The 24769-nt window shown below is 38.3% G+C and overlaps 1 protein-coding gene across 1 annotated transcript; it reads right to left on the reverse strand.

Moving 5' to 3' along the window:
• Nucleotides 1-5314: 5314 nt before the first annotated feature.
• Nucleotides 5315-11199, reverse strand: LOC100413433 (tripartite motif-containing protein 60). The gene is given in 7 exon segments (XM_054252654.2): nt 5315-5554; nt 5557-5657; nt 5660-5944; nt 5947-6528; nt 6531-6590; nt 6593-6743; nt 11146-11199. Coding segments are annotated over 7 exon segments (1473 nt in total).
• Between the last annotated feature and the right edge of the window lie 13570 nt (nt 11200-24769).

A 24769-nucleotide genomic window follows, 5' to 3' on the forward strand; every position in this document is an offset into this window, starting at 1 on the left:
AAATTTTCTGTTATGTAAACCACCCAGTTTATGATACTTTGTTAGGGTATTCCCTCCAACACTAAGGTAAGTTACAAGTATAAAAATATTTACCTCAATACATATTTTTCTATGCATGTCTGATTTTTACCAAAAAGAAAAACAAACAAAAAAAGCATATGAGGCAAAGGTATTTGTAAAAGGAAACAATGTAAAAGAAAAATAAACCACACTCTGAAGAGGCAAAATGAAAATCAGAACTGTACTAAGTTATAATACAAATGTAGGAATTCTCAGGCAAAAAAATGAAAAGTAATTGTAATTGATATGTCAAAGGCTTTAGTGGAAAATAAAGACAATATGCAGAATGAGATAGATAATCTTATCAGAGAGTTGGAAACTAAAATCAAATGAAAAAGCTGGGTGTGGTGGCTCAGGACCCTAATCACACCACTTTGGGAGGCTGAGACAGGTGGATCACTTGAGGTCAGGAGTTTGAAACCAGGCTGGTCAACATAGTGAAATCCTGTCTTTACTAAAAGTAGAAAAAAAAAAATTAGACTGGTGTGGTGGTGGGCACCTGTAATTCCAGCTCCTCCGGAGGCTGAGGCAGCAGAATTGCATTAACCCAGGAGGCAGAGGTTGCATTGAGCCAAGATTGTGACACTGCACTCCAGCCTGGGTGACAAAGTGAGACTCCATCAAAAAATAAAATAAAATAAAATAAAGTTATAATGGTAGCAATAAAAATCATAAAAAAGAGGTGAAGATACCTTCAATGGGCTCATTAGTACACTCGACACACTTAAGGGAATAATCAGTGAACACTAAGGCACATAAACTACCCAAACTGAAACATAAAGTGAAAAGAGTAAAAAACAGAGAATCTAAAAACTGTGGGACAGTATCAGACAGTGTCATTTGTGGATACTTGCAATCACAAAAAGAAAAAAAAATGGAAGAAATATTCAAAAAAACTAATGGCCAAAAATTTAGTTAAAGACCCCCAAACTCTAGAACCAAGAAGCCCAGAGCACACCAAGCATGATGAATATCAAAAGACACACACCAAAAAAGAACAAAGAAACCCAAAACAAGAAAAAAAGTGACAGCACATCTCCAAATATGGGTGTATCAACCAAATTCAAACTGCTGAAAATTAAGATCAGAAACACAATTTTGAAGGCAGCCCAAGTAAAGAAATGTATTACTGCCATGCATGCATTAACTATGGGATTATGTTTTGAGAAGTGCACCATGGGATGATTCCATCATTCTGTGAACATCATGGAGTATGCTTACACAAACCTAGATTGCAATCGTGTAGCTTACTATGCCTGTAAGCTCTATGGCATAGCCTAATGCTCCTAGGCTATGAACCTGTACACAAGGTACTGTACTGAATATTACAGACACCGTTAACACAGTGGCAAATGTCTGTGTATCTAAGCATATCTAAGCATAGAAGAAGTTCCATGAAAATAGTTTTATAATCATATAGCACCACTGTCATGTATGTGGCCAGTGGCTGAAACACTGTTATGCAGTGCATGACTACTGACAAAGGAGGGAGGATAAGAATTACAACACACCTCTCATCAGAAAATGTGAAACCAAAGAGTCAGTGGTTACTGTAAATAAAATAACCCCTGCCAACTCACAGTTCTATAACCAATTAGCATATTTATCAAAAGCAATGAAGAAATACTTAGATAAAATAAAATGGAGAAAATTCATTTCTATCAAGTATACACTCAAAGGAATGTTAATAAAAGTACTTCATGTCAAAGAAATATATGTCAGAAACTTGTGTTTACACCAAGAAATAAAGTACATAAAAATAAAGGTAATTGTTCTAAAAGATAACTAGCAGTTTAAAACAATAATAAATGATATATGCTGTTTTTCCAGCATATGTAAAAGTAGTGTAAGACTCCAAGGCCACAAATGATCAGTGAGAATTGGAAATATACTGTTACAAGGTTCTTATATTGAAAGGGAAACAGTACAATTTCATTTAAAGGAGGCCTCAAATTATTTTAAAATATGTATTATAAACCCTTGGGAGAACCATTAAATATGTTTTTAAAGATGCATAAAATAAGAAGGCCAGGCTCTGTACCAGCACTTTGGGAGGCTGAAATGGGCAGATCACAAGGTCAAGAGATCAAGACCATCCTGACCAACATGGTGAAACCCAGTCTCTATTAAAAATACAAAAATTAGCTGAGTGTGGTGGTGTGTGGCTGTAGTCCCTGCTACTAATGAGGCTGAGGCAGGAGAATCGCTTAAAACCGGGAGGCAGAAGTTGCAATGAGGTGACATCAGGCCACTGCACTTTAGCCTGGTGACAAAAACTCCATCTAAAAAAAAAAAATGTTAATAGGAGAGATTAAAAAGTAATTATAAAACATGCTTGATTAAACTCAGAGAAGCCAGCCATAGTAATGTGCACCTGTAGTCCCAGCTTTTCCGAAGGCTGAGCCCAGGAGTTTGGCTATGAATGTGCCTGTGAATAGCTATTGAATACCAGCCTAGACAATATACTCAGACCCTGTCTTAATCCCAGCACTTTTGAAGTCAGAGGTGGGCTGACAGGTTGGGGCCAGGAGTTGGAGACCAACCTGGGCAACATTAGTGAGATCTTGTCTCCAATAAAAACAACAGAGAAGTCAAAATAAGCATTCTTTTCAAGTTTCTGTGGGACACTCATCAAGATTAAACCACATGATGGGCTATGAAACATGACTTTACACTTTTAAAGAATAGAAATCACACAAATTACACTATCAGACCATACAAAATTAAAACTGATATTATAAAAACTATCTGATAAATCCATAAAAATGTGAAAATTAGAACACTTTTTTTTTTTTTTTTTGAGACAGAGTTACACTCTTGTTGCCCAAGCTGGAGTTCAGTGGCATGATACCAGCTTACTGCAACCTCCGCCTCCTGGGTTCCAGTGATTTTCCTGCCTCAATCTCCTGAGAAGCTGGGATTACAGGCATGAGCCACCATGCCCAGATAATTTTGTATTTTTAATATAAATAGAATTTCTCCATGTTGGTCAGGCTGGCTTAAAACTTCCAACCTCAGATGATCCACCTTCCTTGGCCTCCCAAAGTGTTGAGATTACAGGTGTGAGCCACTGCACCTGATGAAAATTAGTACACTTCTAAATAACCCTTGGGTCAAAGAGTAAGTCTCAGGGATATTAAATATTTTGAGCAAAATTAAAATTCAATATTTCAATGTTTGTGTAGCATAGCTAAAGCAGTGTTCACAGGGAAATTTATAGCATAAAATTTATAACATACATTATAAAAAATGTAAAATCAGTAAATAATTATTTACCTTAATAAACTAGAGTGAAAAAAAGCAAATGTAAAGCTTTTAATTATGAAACATGCAGGACAAAAATTAGAGCAGAAATCAATAAAACTAAAATTGGAAACAAGGCAGAAAATCAACAGAACAAAAGCTGATTCTTTGAAAAGATAAAAATAGAGGCAATAAATTGATAATGGCCACAAACAGCCCAACCTAGAATGGAATTTCAAAAGCCTGCCCTTTCCACCATCTCAGTGCCTTAGTTTCGGCAATGAATAAGAGGTAGGACAATTAGGAAGAAGACTGACTGTGTAGGAAGAGGGGAGTGATGATTTCTTGGTACATAAGGTTGGTGATGGAATATTAAGTAGCCAGAAACTGGCAAGGGGAGTGCAGAGTAGGGATGCTGGAAATACACAACTCTATTTTTCATTTATGAAACTTATCAGATACAGAAATGATTCTGTCTTTAAATTATGATATTTTTCTTGTACAAGGGAGCCATTGAGTTTACAGATCTTCAAATATTTCAGTCAATCCATGTATCTCTAATAACACTTATTTCACCAATGTCATTCTATTTTTGATGTCTCCTATAATTCATTATTATAATTTAACCAAGAGATGTGCAATTTTCTCTGGATTGGTGTAAGACTAAAATAACTGGCCAGGTGCAGTGGCTCAGGCCTGTAATTTCAATACTTTGGGAGGCTGAGGCAGGTGGATCACTTCAGGTAAGGAGGTCAAGATGAGCCTGACCAACATGGCAAAACCCCATCTCTATTAAAAATACAAAAATTGACTGGGCATGGTGGCACACATCTGTAATTTCAGCTAGTCAGGAGGCTGATGTGAGAGAATTGCTTGAACCCAGGAGAGAGAGGCTGCAGTTAGAAAAGGTCATGTCACTGCACTCCAGCCTGAATGACAGAGCTGAACTCCATCTCAAAATAATAAAGATGACTGAAGCATTGCAATAGTACCTGGAGCTTAAATTTATCCATCATAATGCCAGCTGACCTTGAGTGTGAGTTCATGAACAAATTTGTGTATTGTAGATTAAATCTCATGCTTCTAGCACATTTGTTTATGCTGATACATTTTATAATACATTGTAGATATTATAACAATATATTTCCCAATTTAAAAGGATAAAAATATGTAAGAGTAAGATGTTTTAAAATTATAATTTCAGGCCCTAAAAACTTCTGGTTAAATATCAGCATAGACCAAATAAATTTTCAGATTCAAAGCTCTCAAAATCTTTATTTCTCATCTACTTTATTAGAAAGCTAATGAATTCAGGAAATTAGAAAACTGCAGGGGACAGTTTGGGAAAGAATTAAGAATAAGAACATGAAGCCATTTCATTTTGCAGCCATCACTGAAGCAAGAACGGCCATAGGAAATGAAAGTTCATTCCTTTTTTGACTTCTGACTGAAGCAAGAACCGCAAAAGGCATTTCAATGCACCTTCCCACATATACAGAAAGATTATGTCTTCTTCTCTTTTTAAAGAGCTGAGACAGAAGTACAAGGTTCGATCCATGTCCATCCAAAAGAGTGATAAAGTTCAGGTTGTATGAGGACACTATGAAGGTCAGCAACTTGGCAAAGTAGTCCAGGTTTACAGGAAGAAATATGTCATCTATGCTAAACGGGTGCAGTGGGAAAGGCTAATGGCACAACTGTTCATGTAGGCATTCACAGAGCAAGGTAGTTATCCTTAGGCTAAAACTAGGCAGAGACCACAAAAAGATCCTTGAACAGAAAGCCAAGTCTCCCCAGGTAGGAATAGAAAAGAGCAAATACAAGGAAGAAACAATTGAGAGGATGCAAGAATCAAGCTGTCTTACATGCAAGCTTTAAAATTTGAAATGAAAACAAAACATATTGAAAATGGTGTAACTATTAACTACAGGAAACAGTTTTATCAAAACTAGATTCACTGGCTCAATTATGTCTAGTAGGTAGGAGAAAATGGTAGTCTTCTAATAGTTATTCATTTAGAATTTGTTACATTAGAAATTGTAAGTAGTTTTGAATCTATTTCAGTATAAAAATAAGGCCAAAGTCATCCTGTAAAATCATCATTAAGAGTATAGAGTAGATATCTATCATTCAAATTATAAAAGGAAACCTCATTCATTTTGAATTCTAAAAAAATGCCAATCTTACTAGGTCTTACTTTTGGCAGCATATTAATTTCCTCATGACCCAATACAATATAATTATCCTGACCGATACAATTATATTGTATCCAGATCGCCGAATTCCCCACAATCCATTCAGTACTGATGTTGGTGGATGCTTCCTCCTTCTGGGAAGAGAGTCATTACAGACACAAGGATCCATTCAGGCTTGTCTTTCACTTCTACTTCCCAGTACTCCTGGCCACTACTATAGCCCTTAGAACCCACAACAGCTGGGAGGTGATAAAATCTTGGGTTTGTAGGTAAGTTTTGCACTGTATTTCCATATTGCACAGTTTTTCTATCTGATGAGCATATAAGTTTATGATGTACTGTTTCAGGATCTAGAATTAAATTTACTTGAAATTACTTGATAATTTTGTTTAGGGAATATTATAGAGGCAGATGGTAACCATATTCTTTTAACTGAATGAAAAATGTTCAGGAAATTTAAAATTTTTGTATCTGTGATAGATGTCCTTAACACTTGCCAGTAATTCCAGTCCTGACTTCACATATATGCTCTGTATGTCCTTTAGTAGATATTTTAATGAGGAGGTATGATCTGAGAATTTTTTTACGTTTTCATTTAGTTGTGCAAAAATATCCATCTCTTCAGCTTGTAATTGCCCAAAAAGAGTCTCTTGCTCATTTTGAAGAAATAACCTAAGTTTCTCAAATTTGGACTTGACTTCTTCTTCCCTATGTTTTACCTTTTTCTTCAGTTCTAATAATTTTCTGGTTTGTATAGTTAGTATTTTTTCAGTTAATTCCACTCCCTCCTTCCATGGTGCATTGTATTGCTCCAATTTTTTCCTGTGATAGGAGGCAGCCTTCTTTATGGGCCAAACACAGTGAAGCTGGCGATCAGTGGAGAAACTGCACCTTGGACATAAAAGCTCTAGGTCTTCCTGACAGAAAAAGGGCAAAACCTGTTCATGCTTCTTACATACATGCTTCTCTTCTTGCCTCTTTCTCTTGCTTCTTATCTGGAGTTGCTTAGCAATTCCAATCAAAGACCCAGCTGAGGAGTGCTTGTCAATTTCCTTTCTGGACAACAAAAGTGGCAAAGAGGGCAGGGAAACTATCATCTAAATCTTTCCAGGATATAATGATGCAGGAGACACAGAAGTTATGCCCACAACTGATGGTCACTGGGTCTTTCAAGTAGTCCAGACAGATGGGACAGCTAGCCACCACTCGGAGGACATCCAGGCCTCTCACGAATTCAATTGACCCCTAAACGAAGATGATAGGTAAAATAATTCTTCTAGCAAGGCCTAGTTCTCTATAGCTTAAGACCCAGTAAACAGTAGATATTTTTTTCTGAGACCTTGACATCTGACCAGCTTTCAGTTTTACTGATTTGACATGTTGATGGCAACTTCTAGAAACTTGTTATGCCCTCAGCTTTTTAGCTTCAGAGTCTACGGCCATGAATACTTCACAGACTGCAGACTATTGTATATTTCAACATATTAGCTGGGCTGCTGCTCTTCCCACTTAATGAAATAAAGTCATGTTTTCTTCCAGAAAGCACCCTCAGGTCCAAGATAAAAAAACTTTTCCTATGAGTTAGAAAAAACATCACGTTACAAATCTGATTCCAAAATCACTAACGTATTTACCATTCACACAAGAATCATCAATCAATGATAAAATCACCGGTTGGAAGTTCTGGAAAAACAAGATACTCATATTGCAGAGATTCACTCCATACATTACATATTAAAAAAAAATAAAGTGAGACAAATTTGCATACTACCTGACAGGATAAAATGGCAAGTATATAGCATTGCCTATATAATATTCTTTCCAAAAATACTGATTTTTCAGGCTGACCCTGAAAAAATTACTCTAACTCAGATTGTGGAGCATTCCTACAAGACAACTGGTATGTGTTCTTCAAAAATGCCAATGTCAAAAAACCAAGCATAAAAAAAAAGATTTCTAGATTTAAGGAGAGAAAAGAAACATGACAAATACAATGTGTGATACCTCACAGGATCTGAGATCTTGAAATTAAAAAAATAAAATGCTGGAAATAATCCAGGTATGGTGATTCACACCTGTAATCCCAACACTTTGGGGGGGCCAAGGAACATGGCTTCCTTTAGGCCAGAAGCTCAAGACCAGCATAGCCAACATGGTGAAACCCCATCTTTACTAAAAATAAAAAAAATAGCTGGATAAGGCGGCATGAACTTGTAATCCCAGCTGTTTGGGAGACTGAGGCAAGAGAATCAGTTCTCTGGACCTTGAAGGGCAGAGGTTTCAGTCAGCCGAGATTGCAGCACAGCACTATACCCTGGGCAACAGAGCAAAACTTTATCTCAAAAGAAAAAAAAAGGCATTGGGAACAAATAAACGTGAGAATCTTGGTATGGACTCTATATCACATAATGTTGCACCAGTGATAAATTGGGCACAATAAAATTATAGTAAGAAGTAAAATGCCATCGTTGTTAGTAGATACATATTGATGCACAGGGAGAAGCCATCTGGAAGTCTGAAGCTTTCAGAAGTTTCAACAATTTAAAAAATGTATAGCCAGTCATGGTGGTTCACATATTTAATCTCAGCACTTTGGGAGGACAAGGCGGGCAGATCACCTGAGGTCAAGAGTTTGAGACCAGCCTGACTAACATACAGAAACCCCGTCTCTACTAAAAATATGAAATTAACCAGGCATGGTGGGCATGCATATAATCCCATCTACTCGGGAGACTGGGGCAGGAGAATTGCTTAAACCTTGGAGGTGGAGGTTGCAGTGAGCCAAAATTTTGCCATTGCACTCCAGCCTGGGTGACACAGCAAGACTTCATCTCAAAAAAAATAAATAAATAAATAAATATATATATATATATATACACACACACAGAGAAAACATGAATATGACAAAAAATTAACAATGGGATGAATCCAGGGAAAAAGTATAAGGATACATACCCTTTCAATCTTTCTGTAAGTTTGACACTTTCAAAAAAAAGTAAGGAAGCCAAACTTCCTGGCTTGCTTTCAAGACACCCACAGGTACCTGATTTTAAGCAAGTCAAATTCCTTCATTAAAATTTGCAAGACAGCTAACCCAGCCTGACTAACATGGAGAAACCCTGTCTCTACTAAAAAAACAAAATTAGTCTGGCGTGGTGGCACATGCCTGTACTCTCAGCTACTCAGGAGGCTGAGGCAGGAGACTCACTTGAACCTGGGAGGTGGAGGTTGCAGTGAGCCAAGATCATGCCATTGCACTCTAGCCTGGGTGACAAGAGCAAAACTCTGTCTCAAAATAAATAAATAAATAAGTCACTTAAATGGTAGCAAATATGTGCCATTCTTGGCCAAAGGAGCTTCCTGCTAGATGTATGGAAATCTGGATCCAAAGAAGAGCCATGAATTGCATTTACTTATTAGTTCTTTTAAATCTTTTTCATTCTAGAACAAAGTTCCCTGCCTCCACCTTTGTCCTAGACTACCTCAAATGGAAGATTTGGCAATTGTTATACTGATTTTTTTTCTTTCTTTCTTTATTTTATTTTTTTATGATTTTTCTTAACCTGGCTAATTTTTTCTATTTTTTTTTTTTTTTTTTTTTTTTTGGTAGAGATAAGATCTTGCTGTGTTGCCCAAGCTTGTCTTAAACCCTGGACTCAATGATCTTTCTGTCTCAGCCTCCCAAAGTGCTGGATTACAGGCAAGAGCCACTGCATGCAGCCTGAAGACTATTATAAAGTCACTTACATGGCAAGTACCAGGTAACCAAGTTGACATGAGGTATTGAGAGGACACTTACAAAAATAGCGAGTGTTGTAGTGATTCCAAAAGGGTTCAGAATCGGGATATGGTGTGGATATTCCTTGTGAATTCTTAGTGTACAATCGGATGGCCAACTTCCAGATGGTGTTAATAGCACTTTTTTGCAGAGCAGTTGACAGGGGCCAGAGCCTCAAATCATCAACCTCACTAGACCCGTCTTACTCCTTGGAATCCAGTAATATGATTTATGGTGAATTGAGAGCTTAAATGTAAAAAAAGCCAGGTCTAGAATCTGGTGTTCTTTCCATGAACAATTTGGCAAGTGGAAGCCAAGAATGACAAACTACCTACAGACGTGGAGTAAGGAAGTGAGGCCATTTTGGGAAGTGAGAATGAAGGGAGAAAACAGTGGGCTGAAGCTCAGGCCCAGATATGCCTAGACAAGGCTCTTGTTACTGATGGAATTCAAATTAGTGATTTTTCCTTTTGCCACAAGATCTAACATGGTTTAACTGATTTCCTTTATTTCTTCTCCTCTCCCTTCCTCTCCTCACCTCTCCCCTCCCCTCCCCTCCCCTCCCCTCCCCTCCCCTCCCCTCCCCTCCCCTCCCCTCCCCTCCCCTCCCATCTTCTCCTCTTTTTTCCTTTCTCTTCCTTTTTTCATTTTGGAGACAGTCTTCCTCTCTTGCCCAGGTCAGATCTCAGCTCACTGCAACCTCATCTTACTGGATTCAAGAGATTCTCCTTCCTCAGCCTCCTGAGTAGCTGGGACTGCAGGCATGGGCCAGTGTACATGGCTAATTTTTGTATTTTTAGTAGAAATGGGGTTTTACAATATTGGCCAGGCTGGTCTTGAACTCCTGACCTCAAGTAGACTAACCACCTCAGCCTCCCAAATTGTTGGGATTCCAGGCATGAGCCACCGCGACCGGCTCTCTCTCTTCCTTTCAGCAGGGTCTTTCTGTTGCCCAGGCTAGAATGCAGTAACTGACTGCAGCCTTCAACTCCTAGGCTCCAGTGATTCCCCACTTCAGCCTCCTCAGTAGTTTAGACTACAGATATGCACCACCATGCCGGGACAATTTTTTTGATTTAGAGATGAAGACTTGCTATGCTGCAGAGGCTGGGCTCCAATTACTGGCTTTAAGCAATTCTTTTGCCTTAGATTACGAAAGTGCTGGGATTACTGGTTGTGAGCCACCACACTCACTGCTGACATCCTGTCTTTATAATTTTGATATTTTGTTCATCATGGATTTTTTGTAGGTGTCAATTTTTATTTTTTTCAAAAACAGAGTTAAAATATTATCTTGGTTGCTGAGATTTTAGGCACACTCTTCAGTTTTGTGCTCACTTGTTCTAGTCCTGTCCCTGAGAAAGAGAAAAAAAATAATTCAGGATGGGATCAAACACTTCACTGACTTCACTTCCTTTTTCTTCTGATCAAATGTACAGCAAACAATAATTTCTGTTCTTCAAAGGAAGCTGTAAGAAGGGCAAAATTGCAGGGCACGATGGAGCATGCCTGTAATCCCAGCACTTTGTGAGACCAAGACGAGCAAATCACGAGGGGAAGAGATCGAGATCATTCTGGCCAACATGGTGAAACTCCATCTCTAATAAAAGTAAAAAAAAATTAGCCAGACATAGTGGTGCGTGCCTGTAGTCCCAGCTACTCAGGATGATGAGGCAGGAGAATTTTTGAAACAGGAAAACTGAAGTTGCAGTCAGCCGGGATTGCAGCACTGCATCCAGCCTGGCAATAGAGGGAGACTCTGTCTCAAAAAAAAAAAAAGTAAAATAAGGTCAAAACATGAAAGAAAAAAACAGCCTTTACAATTTTCTTTGGCCCACCACCCTCCATCTGGTCTGCTCCCTGACTCACCTCTGGGATCCAAATTGGGGTGGCACAATTACTACTGATCCCCTTAACTATCATGACTAAGCTATGTAAAAAGTATCTTCCTTTGTGTTCTGAAAATGTTAAAACTTTTAATAGAAAAATAATTGGGCTGGGTGTTGTGGCTCACACATGTTACCCTAGCATTTTGGAAAGCTGAGGCGGATAAACAACCTGATGTTTGGAGTTTGAGACCGGCCTGGCCAACGTGGTGAAAGCACATCTCTACTAAAAATACAGAAGTTAGCTGGGCATGGTGGCAGGCACCTGTATTCCCAGCTACTGGGGAGGCTGAGGCACCAGAATCACTTGAACCCAGGAGGTGGAGGTTGCAGTGAGCTGGAAGCATGCCACTGCACTCCAGCCTGGGTGACAGAGTGAGATTCCATTTCAAAAAAGAAAAATTAAAATAATTCAGTGAATACAACTCAGAAAGTGTTATGTTTAAAGAACACAGATTTGGCCCCCCCTCTGGTCTCATTCACCTCTCAGTGAATAAAGATAGCTCTATGTCAAGGACCTGTTCCTGTACGTCAATAAGCATATGTACACTGGTTATTGAGTTTGCCAGGCTTCGAGAGAATCTTTGCCCTTGCTCTGATAACGTTGAATTATGTAAAATATCTGCAGTGGTAAGGGATGTATCAAGGCCGTTCGGTCTTAAATGCCTCAATTAATAGCAATAAACACTGGAAACAGAGACAGGTATCAGGAACGTTTCTACCATGCTATACTCAACACCGAACATTTCTTATACAAAGTAAGGACAAGTAGACATTCAAATCACTGAGTGCTTTATTGCACAATTAAGAAATGTGTAACCATTTTATTACTTTACAATGGTAAAACTTATTTGTAACTTTTACTTGAATGTGCGAATTTGCACTTGAAAGAGTTTAGACTTCTATTGAACAAGATGTATCTTGACTATCTTTTTTAGTACAAAATATACAAGCAAGTACATGATTTAAACATAAATATAACTAAGAATAGTCTATGTTTCTAGTCAAATGCACTTGTGGAAAGTACCATTCATCCACAAAGATGCTTTTAATAAGCTTTGAAAAGGAGACAAACTCCACAGTGTCATCAGATTTTTCTACATAAAATTGCATATATATTAACACCAACCTTTCATTTTAGGAAAATGAGGGTTAATGGTTTATGGTTTCTTCTACTCTATAATGTTTACAAAGTAAAACTTCTACTCAAGAAATGAACTTGTGGGTCAGCATAGTGGCACATGTCTGTAATCCCAACATTTTGGGATGCCAAGGAAGCAGATCACTTGAGCTCACCAGTCTGAGTTCGAGACCAGATTGGTCAACATAGCAAAACCCCATCTCTACAAAAAATACAAAAATTAGCCAGGTGTGGTTGTGAGTGCCTGTAGTCCCAGGTACTCGGGAGGCTGAGGTGGAAGGATCAGTTGAGCCAGGGAGGTGGAGGTTGCACTGAGCCTAGAATGTGCCGCTACACTTTAGCCCGGGTGATAGAGCCAGATCTTGTCTAAAAAAAAAAAAACAAAAAAATTCTTTAATAAATACAAATTAAGAGCTTGCTTTACATCTGGGAACACCTAGTGATCAACAAAATTCAAATTTAGACAGAATAGTTTCCTTTTTGAGTAACTAAATCCCTAAATTCCTTCTGATTTTGTATTTCCATGTCTCAGCATCTGAGAATGAACAGCACCAAGACAAAGCCTACTAGGATGATGAGCTCTCATCTTTTAGATACAGATATCACCCTGAATTGGACTTCATTGGCATAACTGTATTTTAGATGTCAACTTTAAGTAAGCCTTTTTAAGGAATTATCTATACAAAATAATAAAGCACACAACAAAATTTCAAATAAAATCAAACATTGGATTTTTATAATTATATGCTGAGAAAGGTTCAAATATGTATGGTTACAGTATGAGTTCAAGACCAGCCTGGGCAAAAGGGTGAAACCCCATCTCTACAAAAAATACAAAAATTAATCAGGTGTGGTGGTGCACACTTGCAATCCCAGCCTGTATTTGGTAGGTTGATACATGAGGATCTATTAACCCAGGAGATGGAGGTTACAGTGAGTCAAGAGCATGTCACTTCGCTCCAGTCTGGACAACAGAGTGAAACTCTGTCTAAAATAAAAACAAAAAATGGTTCAATTTTAACATAAAATGAACTATAATTAGGATTTTATGCTTTCTTTTAACTTCAAATGAACAGCATTACTTATTAAATCAAATAATCATGCTTTCATAAATATTAAAGCCTATCATAAAATTGGTAGCAATTAATAGCTTTTCTTATTATTTCTCTATACACAATAAATGAACCAGTTATTATCTCCTTATTGTGCAAAATCAAATGGTCAATGAAATTAATTTCAGATTAAGCAGTTTTTAGAAAATCACTGAAAAGTACACAACGTTAATACTTTGGGAGTATGAAAGGAACATCTTAAGTTCTTGCACTTATTATCATGAAAGAGTTCTAAGGACACTAAAAGGTGTTTTTCTTTTTAACCCATAAGAGAATAATAATGTGCAGGAAAAGATGAGATATTTTTGTTATGTAGGCCAATAATTTGGGCTTCAGATTGGAATCCTTTTGAATTTATGTTATTTTCCCTCTCAAGAGAAACGAAGAAGAATAAAATTCTGTGAAACTAGTAAACCATCCCAGATGCCTTCAAATGCTCCTTGTTTATATAGGAACTTCCAGGCAATCACGCTGCTGCCATCATGAAGTGCTTTTGTGTGGCTGGGTATCTTTCCTTCACTCCTCTTCTTCTTCTGATAGATCCAGTAAAGTTAGCTAGAGAGATCTATATTTGGCCGGCAAGGGAGAAACAAATACATCAAAGAAATACTATCCAGAGAAACAATGAACACATGCTTAATATTTTTTATAATAATAAGTCATGGAAGCTTATCAGTGTTTTTCAGTGCTGAAAGCAACTTTATATATTCTTACCTTTAAATAGAAATACAACACCTATGTGTCTTCAAAAGGATAATTTTAAGCTTCATTAAATCTTATTTTATTTATTTATTTGTTTTGAGACAGAGTCTGACCTCCATCTCCCAGGTTCAAGCAATTCTCCTGCCTCAACCTCCCAATGTGCTGGGATTACAGGCATGAGCCACGGCTCCCAGCCTGAATTTAAACTTTTAAAGAGATTTTTTACATTAAATTATTTTTTACCTAATAATCTTTATTTTCTCAGTGACCCATACTAGCAATCTGAACCATTCTCTTAATATTTGGGATTTTTATTCCTGATATTTGTACCAACTAAAAACGTTACATAAACCACACCAACAAAGAGATATCAGAAACAACATATTAATTATGAGTATTTTATTAAAGAGATAAATGTTCCCTAGGTACCTTTTAATTCTGTTAGGCTATTTAATAATTAGTGTTTAGCAGAAAGTTTTAAATATATATTAGTGGCAAAATATAATTACCTCATTTTCATTTAAGAGTAAAAGGTAGTTAAAAAAAAAAAAAGAAAGTCAAAGGGAGGACGAGTGGGGTGGCTCACGCCTGTGACCACAGCACTTTGGGAGGCCAAGGTAGGTGGATCACCTGAGGTCAGAGCTTAAGCCAGACTGACCAGCAAGGTGAAACCCTATCTCTACTAAAAATACAAAAATTAGCAGGGCGTGGTGTTACATGCCTGTAATCTCAGCTACTCCGAACACTGAGACATGAGAATTGCTTGAACCTGAGAGGCAGAGGTTGCAGTGAGCCGCGATTGCGCCACTGCACTCCAGCGCCTGGGAGACAAGCAAGACTCCATCTCAAAAAAAAAAAGAAAACAAAAGAAAAGAAAAAATAGTAGAAGGTGGTCAGGTATGGTGGCTTACACCTGTAATCCCAGCACTTTGGAAGGATAAGGCAGGAGGATTACTTGATCCCAGAAGTTTGAGACCAGCCTGGGCAACATATAGTAGGACCTTGTCTCTAAAAAAAGATTTTTTAAATAAAAATAAATTAATAAATAAGAGTAAAAGGGATCTTTTATGGGGGGAGAATTACTGGTGTACTTCCTTAGGTAGTTTTCTTTGGCCTCCTCCTGAAGACATGAAGGCAGCTTCTGGCTTCATTTCTGGAAGCTTCCACCTCCTTCACATTTCACTGTCACTTCACGTCTCACAGTCACAGTGGGGTGTTAACTATAATTAATCTAGCAATACAAATACATAGATTCCTCTTCTGGAATTATCTCTCTCAACTCAGACTGCCTAAATAGAAACATAAAAACGAAATGGGGGCCGGGCGCGGTGGCTCATGCCTGTAATCCCAGCACTTTGGGAGGCCGAGGCGGGTGGATCACGAGGTCAAGAGATCGAGACCATACTGGTCAACATGATGAAACCCCGTCTCTACTAAAAATACAAAAAAATTAGCTGGGCGTGGTGGTGCACGCCTGTAGTCCCAGCTACTTGGGAGGCTGAGGCAGGAGAATTGCTTGAACCCAGGAGGCGGAGGTTGCGGTGAGCCGAGATTGCGCCATTGCACTCCAGCCTGGGTAACAAGAGCGAAACTCTGTCTCAAAAAACAAAACAAAACAAAACAAAAAAACCGAAATGGGGCCTGGCATGATGACTCGCACATACTGGGGTGGCTGAGGTGAGAGGAAGGCTTCAGCACAGAAGTTTAAGTAAGACCAGCCTGGAAAACATGGCAAGAACTCATCTCGAAAAAAATGTGTATGTGTGCCTGGGCATGGGGGCATATGCTGGTAGTCCCAGGACTCTGGGAGGCTGAGGTGGGTGGATTGCTTGAGCCCAGGAGGTCGAGACCAGCCTGGCCAACATAGTGAAACGCTGTCTTTAACAAAAATATAAAATTTAGCAGGGCATGGTGGTGCACGCCTGTATTTCCAGCTACTCAGGAGACTGAGGCATGAGAATTGCTTGAACCAAGGAGAAAGAGGTTGCAGTGACCCCAGATCATGCCACTGCACTGACTCCAGTGTGAGCGACAGAAAAAGACCCTGTCTCAATTTAAAAGAAAGAAAAAAAAGAAAGAAAAGAGAAACTAAAAAAATATATATATATATATGTGTGTATGTTCTGTAAAAAATAAATAAATAAATGAGATTGAGACGGAGTTTTTTGTTTATCGAACTTGCAATATATACATATTTATCTCCCAGACTGGAGTGCAGTGGCACAATCCTGTCTCACCACAACCTCTGCTTCCTGGCTTCAAGCTATATTCTCCTGCCTCAGTCTCCTGAGTAGCTGGCATTACAGGCATGCTCCATGACACCCAGCTAATGTTTTTGTATTTTTAGTAGAGATGGGGTTTTGCCATGTTAGACAGACTAGTCTTGAACTCCTGATTTGAAGTGATCTACCTGCCTCAACATCCCAAAGTTCTGGGATTATAGGCATGAACCAGCACTTCCAGCTGAAAAATTGTTAAATAAATTAAAATGTCACACTGCAAAATATTATTTTTCTTTTTCTTTCTGTTGCTTTCTTTTCTTTCTTTTTTTTTTTTTTTGTGACCAAACAACAGACCCAAGAAAATATCAAGAAAATATTTATTTAATGCAAAGAAAGAAGCAGAGGAGAAAGAGAGGAACAAAAAAAGACACAAGACATATAGAAAAGAGGAAGAAAAATTGCATACAGAAGTTCAACCATAGAAATAATAAAATTAAACATGAACTTACTAAATAATCCATTCAAAAGGCAGAGAGTGTCAGACTGGGTGAAATAAAAACACAAACAAAAACTAACCTAATGCTCTAATCATATGCTTTTTGTAAACTGATCTAATCATATGCTCTTTGTAAAGGCACATTTCTGATTCAAAGCTAAAAATAGATTGAAAGTCAAAGGATGGAAAAAGATGACATGTAAGCAGTAACTGTAAGAGAGCTGAAGTGGAGATGCTAATAATGGGACATTTTTAAAAATTAAGACAAAAATGTTTACCAGAGACAACGAAGGACATTTATAATGCTAAAAGGGTCAATTGAGGAAGACAGAACAATTATGAAGATATATATACCAAAAAACAGAGCCCTAAAATACTTGAGGCAAAATCTGGCAGAACTGAAAGGAGAAATAGATGATTCAACAATGGAATCAAATTAGAAATCAATAACAAAAGAAATTTGAGAACTTCTCGAATATATGGAAATTAACAACACACTTCTAAACAACTCCTAAAAGACTCACAAGGGAAAAAGAGAGCACTTGGAGATAATTGACAGTGAATACTTAGGGAATACAGCTAAAGTAGGACTTAGGGAGAAAGTTATACCTATCAACATCTACAGTAATAGAGAAGAAAGATCCCGATTGGATACCTAACATTACACTTAAGACACTAAAAGTAGAAGAACAAACAAAACCTAAATTAGGCAAAAGCAAAAAAATAATAATGATTACAGCAGAAATGAACGAACTGGAGAGTGGAAAATCCATAGCAAAAATCAACAAAACCAAAGTTGTCCCTTTGGAAATAGCAACAACATTGATGAGCTTTATTTAGGCTGACCAAGAATAAAAGAGAAAAGACTCAAACTACTACTCTGAAATGAAAGAGGGGACATCCCTACTAACCTTACAGAAAAAAAATAATAATTATAAGAAAATATTATAAACAACTGTGTGTCAATAAATTTGAAAACTTAGATAAAATAAACAAATTCCTAGAAAGATACGAATTACCAAAACTGGCTGGAGAAGAAATAAAAATCAGAAATAGATTTATAACAAGAAAAAGTCCAGGCATAGTGGCTCTCGCCTGTAATCCCAGCACTTTGGAAGGCAGAAGTGAGTGGATCACGAGGTCAGGATTTCGAGACCAGCCTAGCCAACATGGTGAAATCCCATCTCTACTAAAAATACACAAATTAGCCAGGTGTGGGCACAAACCTGTAGTCTCAGCTTCTTGGGAGGTTGAGGTGAAAGAATTACTTGAATCTGGGAGGCGGAGCTTGCAGTAAGCAGAGACCACAGCATTGCTCTCCAGCCTGGGTGACAGAGTGAGACTCCATCTCAAAAAAAAAAAAGAAGAGAAGAAAAGAAAAAAGAAAGAGAAGAGTAGATGTAAATCTTTGTGACCTTCAACTAATTTTTTCTTTTTGAAAAAATATATAATACCTAAAGAACAAGCTACCCAAGAAAATATAGCCTAATTTGACTTCAATAAAATTGAAAACATTTTTTGTGCCAAGGACAACACCAGGAAAAGACATTCACAGAATGGAGAAAAATATTTGCACATTACATTTCAGATAAGGGCCTTGTATTCAAAATATACAATATACAGACAAATAATCCAACTGAATAATGGGCAAAGGATTTGAATAATCATTTCTCCAAAGAGACACATATATTTCATAAGCACATGAAAAGATGCTGAGCATTTTTAGTCATTATGGAAATGCAAATTAAAACCACAATAAGTTGTCCTTCACAGCCTCTGGGATAGCTACAATAACAAGTGTTGGCAAGTACGTGGAGAAATTGGAGCCCATATCTACGGCTGGTGAGAATGTGAAATGATGCTGCTTCTGTGGTAAACACCTTGGCAGTTCCTCATATGACCCAACAATTCTTTGCTTATATTCCCAGAGAATCGAAAACATATGTTCCAACAAAAACTTATACACTAATATTTACAACAGAATTATTCATATTTGCCAAAGAGTGGAAATGACCCAAATACTCATCAATAGATGACTGGAAAAACAAAATGTGGTTTTTCCACACCATGGATTTGTATTCAGCCATGAATTGGTGTGGAGTACTGATGCATGCTACTACATGGATGGGCCCTGAAAACATTAAGTGAAAGAAGCTAATCCTAAAGACCACATATCACAGGATTTTATTTATACAGAATATCCAGAATAGGGAAATCTATAGGGACAGAAAGTAGGTCAGTGGTTGTCTAGCACTGGAGAGCTGAGGAGAAATGGGGAGTGCCTGCTAATGAGTGTGGGGTTTCTTTACGGGATAATGAAATGTTCTAAAATTGATCATGGTGATGGTTGCACGACTTAGGAGTATAGAAATAGCCATTAAATTGTACACCTTAAATGGGTAAATTTTCTGGTGTATAAATGATAGCTGGAGAAAATTAAATATGCATGTTCTCACAATTCTAATTCTAGGAAAGTTTTGTAAGAAAATAAGTGAGTGTATGTTCAAATATGTATTCATGCCTTTTCACTGCAACATTGTTCAAAATAGCATAAATACTACAAAACATAAATATTGATCAATAAAGTCAAGGTAAACAAATTAAAGCTATCCATACAGTAAAATGCACTCATCCCTCCGTATCCATGGGAACTGGTTCTAGGACTTTCCGTGGATAAAAAAATTCATGGATGCTGAAGTCCCTTATACAAAATGGTGTAGTATTTGCATATAAATTACACCCAGCCTTCCGTATACTTTACACTGTTTCCAGAATTCTTATAATAGCTAATGCAATACAAACAATATGTAAATAGTTGTTATACTGTATTGTTTAGGGAACAATGACAAGGAAAAAAGCTTGAACATGTTCAGTACGGATACTACCATTGTTTCTCCCCCAAATATTTGCAATCTGCCATTGGCTGAATTAATGAAAAACCCATGGATATGGAGGGCCGACTGGACTACAGTGTCATTCGAAACTCCTGACACTTAATACCCAGGTGACATGTTGATAGGTGTAGCAAACCACCATGGCACATTTATGTAACAAACTTGTGTGTTCTACATGTGTATCTTGGAACTTAAAGCAAAATAAACATACAACTAACTCACTGTCTCCATATGTACAAATAAATACATCTAAATAAAAGATAAAGCAGTAAATGGATTTCGTATGTGCTTAAATAGTGTGTATATATGTCATATTTGTACGCATACAATTTTTGTATGTATAAAAATGTTGCCATTAGAAAAAAACCATGAAGACTAAGTAAAAAATTGAACTAAACTCCAGCACAATTTTGATATAAGTAAAATGTGATTCCGAAAGAACTCCAACCCCTCCATATCCCCCACCTCACCCCCATTCCCATCCCACCCCAGCAAGGTTACTTTGGCCAGTGTAATAAAAAATGTTATTGGGAGACTGAGGCAAGAGAATCACTTGAACCCAGGAGGCAGATGTTACAGTGACCCAAGATCGTGTCATTGCATTCCAGCCTGGGCGATAAGAGCACAACTCAGGCTGAGCGCCATGGCTCATGCCTGTTATCCCAGCACTTTGGGAGTCTGAGGTTGATGGATCATCACCTGAGATCAGAAGTTCAAGACCAGCCTGATCAAAATGGTGAAACCTTGTGTCTACTAAAAACACAAAATTAGGTAGATATGGTGGTAATGCCTGTAATCACAGCTACTCAGGAGACTGAGGCAAGAAGATCGCTCAGCAGGTGGAGGTTCCAGTGAGCTGAGATTGTGACATTGCACTCAAGCCTGGGCAACAAGATAGAAACTCTGTCTCATAAAAAAAAAAAAAAAAAAAAAAAGAAGTTATATATGGTATACAAACACATACAAACACTCAAGAGAAGTGACATTCAATCCAAATTTTGATTGTGTAGGAAAAAGGTGAAGAGTACGAAAATAAAGCATGTCTAGGCTAAGAAAATAATGTGTAAAAACCCTGAAGTGGTAAGGAATATACGTATTTGACAAACTAACCAAGAAGCAGTTTTGCAGTTTACAGTCAGAATTTTATTTCAATTGTAAGAGTAATGAGCAATCACTAAAGGACCTGAAGCAGTATGGAAGCCGAAATACGAAGAATAAACAAAAGAGAAGCAGAAGAGGATGTGAGGAGGTTGCTGCATGGTAAACAGTAGTTGAGCTCATGTGATGTGAACTGGTGACAAACTGGGAACTGGGAGACTGAACATGTACAAGTGTACAGTGGCCAGATCCTGTATTAATGCTTTGACCCACAATCTGCAGCAACCAGCCCAGGAAGCCAAATCACAACCTCTGCAGCAGCTGGTCCCAGATGGTCAAGATTCCGTCAATAACCACCAGCTTCCTTTTCATCCCTCCTCCCTGGATTCTAACTTAAGACTAACTGGAGAAAACCACATATGTTCCGCAAATTAAATGGAATATCCTGCTTCTAGATAGCCTGGCTTCAGCTTTCCCATGCTAATGATCTCCTTAGTCACATCATACCGAAAGCCTTCCCTTTTTCTCACAATAAAGCTCTCCTGCTTCTCCGCCTGCCTTGGTTGTCTGCCAAACTCAAGTGATGCTGGCTGACTCCCTTGCTATGTAAACTCTGAATAAATAGCCCTGGCTTGATCTCATTTGAGTGGTCATCTTCTTTTTCTTTTGTCTCAGGAGTAGGATAATTAAGTGTAATGAGGCAATTGAGGCTACAGGATAGGATGAAACAGAGCAGGAGAGAGTGGAGATACATTCTATTATATCTTGCAAGGTAGAACAGCCTGCCTGGGAAGCAGAGGATCAGGTGAGAATTTAGTGGAAATAAGTAAGTATGGTGCCCTGGAATTGAAGGAAGGACTTTAACAGGCTGAGTACCCAGCTGCTAAGTTCTGTTGTAAAATCAGGAAGAAGATGTAAATTTGTCAATTGATTTAGACTGATCAGACCAGGCACAGTTGCTCAGGCCTGCAATTCCAGTACTGTGGGAGGCAAAGCCAGATGGATCACCTGAGGTCAGGCGTTGGAGAACAGCCTGCCAACATCGTGAAACCCTGTCTCTATTAAAAGTACAAAAATTAGCTGGGCATGGTGGCACATGCCTGTAATTCCAACTACTCGGAGGCTGAGGCAGGAGAATCTCTTGAACCTGGGAGGTGGAGGTTGCAGTGAGCCGAGATGGTACCACTGCACGCCAGCCTGGGTGACAAGAGCAAAACTCCATCTTAAAAAAAAAAAAATTAGAAAGAAGGTTCACTCTAAAAGAGGTGTAAGACAGATTAAAGTGGATTTAGGTGTGAATGTAAAATAACGTATTGGGGAAAGTGAGTGCAGAAAAATCATGAGAGCATTGACTGAAGGGTACATGGATGTATATGTGTGTATTGTTTGTTTTAGTATATAGGCTTATCACCATCTAAACCTCTAGGTGGATAAGATGATCCAGAGAGGGAAGACGAAGTAAAGGTATAAGTGGCAGCTTGAAATTCCTAAGAAATCTTACAGAGAGAAGGGGACCCACAGCACATATGAAGGAATGGCCATGCCTTCCATGATACCAAGAAGGAAGAGGAAAATAGGGGTGGGTAAGGTGAAGAAATGGATTAGATGGGATTTATGCTAAAAATAAATTTTAGATTCCTGAACATCATGGTAGAGAGCAGCTAGTTTAGCTATCTATAGAAAGAATTATTACACATTTTGTAAGAACAAATGTGTTTTTAAAATGAAGACAGCTGGCCAGGCGTAGTGGCTCACACCTGAAATCACAGCACGTTAGGAGGCCCAGGTGGGCGGATCACCAGAGGACAGGAGTTTGAGACCAGCCTGGCCAACAAATGAAACCCTGTTTCTATTAAAAATACAAAAATATTATGTAGGTGTGATGGCATAGCCTATAATCCCAGCTACTCGGGAGGCTGAGGCAAGAGAATCACTTGAACCCAGAAGATGGAGGTTGCAGTGAGCTGAGATTGTGCCACTGCACTGCACTCTAACCTGGGCAACAAGAGAGAAACTCTGCCTCAAAGAAAAGAAAGAAAGAAAATGTTGAAACTTTAGAACATTGTATACATGTTTATGAAAATATCCAATTATTATAATACCTTTTTATTATATAAACATCACCATATTTATGTATTTGATATATAAGTATATAAGTAAATATATTTATTATTAAGGGATTATAATCTTTTTCTTATATTTTTTAGATGGAGTTTCACTCTGTCCCTCCGGCTGGAGTGCAGTGGTGTGATCACAACTCACTGCAGCCTCAAACCCCTGGGCTCAAGCACTCCTCTCACCTCAGCCTCCTGAGCAGCTGAAACTACAAGTATGCACCACCATGACAGCTAATGTATTTTTTTAATAAACAGTGCCTTGCTATGTTGCCCTGGTTGGTCTGAAACTCCTGTTCTAAGTGATTTTCTCACCTCAGCCTCCCAAAGTGCTGGGTTTACAAGAGTGAGCCACTGTGGCCAGAAGGCATCTTTATGAAAAAGTTCTATTTAATAATTAAATTAGGGGCATTAGGTTTGTCTTCCAAGCATGACCTTTGGACATTGGACTGTGATTAATTTAGAAAACAGTAATTTTCTGTATTTCATTTAGTTTTATGCAATATGTCCTGCAGTCCACACAGGAATGCCCATATTTAAGGCAGTTCTCGGGCCATTCACATTAAGCCAAGGCTTGTACCCTAAGCTTTAGGAGCTAAATCTTGTCTTCACTGAACTCACATTTTAATACTGATAAAAATCTAAGGAAATAAAGTAGAAAGTGACAAATGGCTTTAAAAGCCTGCTAATAAAAGAACTGTGATTGTTATCAGGATGACGATTATTGTAAACTAACTGAATAGGGTGGGCTTCATGAGGAAAATGAGCTTTACAATGACTCTCAGGGTGGGAGAGAGTTTGGATTGATGAGACAGGGAATTCCTAGAAGAGGAAATACCTCCACCACAGAGATAGAAAATCAGAGTTCCATTCTAGAAATATTAGAAAATAAATCTGAAAATGCATGTTTGTGTCTAGTGAGAACAAGGCTTAAATTTATTATCTCAAATTAAAAGATAAGTAAAAGCTTCATTTCATTTTTTTCTTTTTTTTTTTTTGAGACAGGGTTTTGCTCTGTCACACAGGCTGAAGTGCAGTGGTGTGATGTCAGCTCACTGCAACCTCCGCCTCCTGGGTTCAAGTGATTCTCCTGCCTCAGATTTCCGAGAAGCTGGGGTTACAGGTGTCTACCACCACACCCAGCTAATTTTTGTATTTTTAGTAGAGATGGGGTTTCACCATGTCTGTCAGGCTGGTCTCAAACTCCTGATCTCAGGCAATCCTCCTGTTTCATCCTCCCAAATTGCCAGGATTATAGGTGTGAGCCCCCGCTCCCAGCCCATTTCATTTCTTTTAGCAGCATTTATGAGGCTGGGCATGATGGCTCACGCCTGTGATCCCAGCAGTTTGGGAGGTGAGGCAGGCAGATCACTTGAAGTCAGGAGTTCAGAACCAGGCTGTCCAACATAGTGAAACCATGTCTGTACCACAAATACAGAAATTAGCTGGGTGTCATAACCTACACCTCTAATACCAGTTACTCAGGAGGGTGAGGCAGGAGAATTGCTTGAATCCGAAAGGCAGAGGTTGCAGTGAGCCAAGACTGCACCACTGCACTACAGCCTGGGCAACAAAGCAAGACTCTGTATCAAAAAAAAAAAAAAAAAAAGCCTAAGTACCTGCTGTATTGCAGACACTTTGTTTGATGGAAGATACAAAGATGAATAAGACCCACTCTCAGGCTTCAGGGAATTTACAGCATGCAGAGGGAAGAGGGGAGAACTGCAGACAGTTAACACATTCTAATGCCTGGAGTTAAGGACTTCAACAGAAGTATGTAAACAGTGATCTCAGAGAAAAAGTGGGCATATCTATCTATTGTAATTGA

This window comes from Callithrix jacchus, chromosome 3 (genome assembly GCF_049354715.1).
Source record: "Callithrix jacchus isolate 240 chromosome 3, calJac240_pri, whole genome shotgun sequence".
Classification (NCBI taxonomy): domain Eukaryota; kingdom Metazoa; phylum Chordata; class Mammalia; order Primates; family Cebidae; genus Callithrix; species Callithrix jacchus.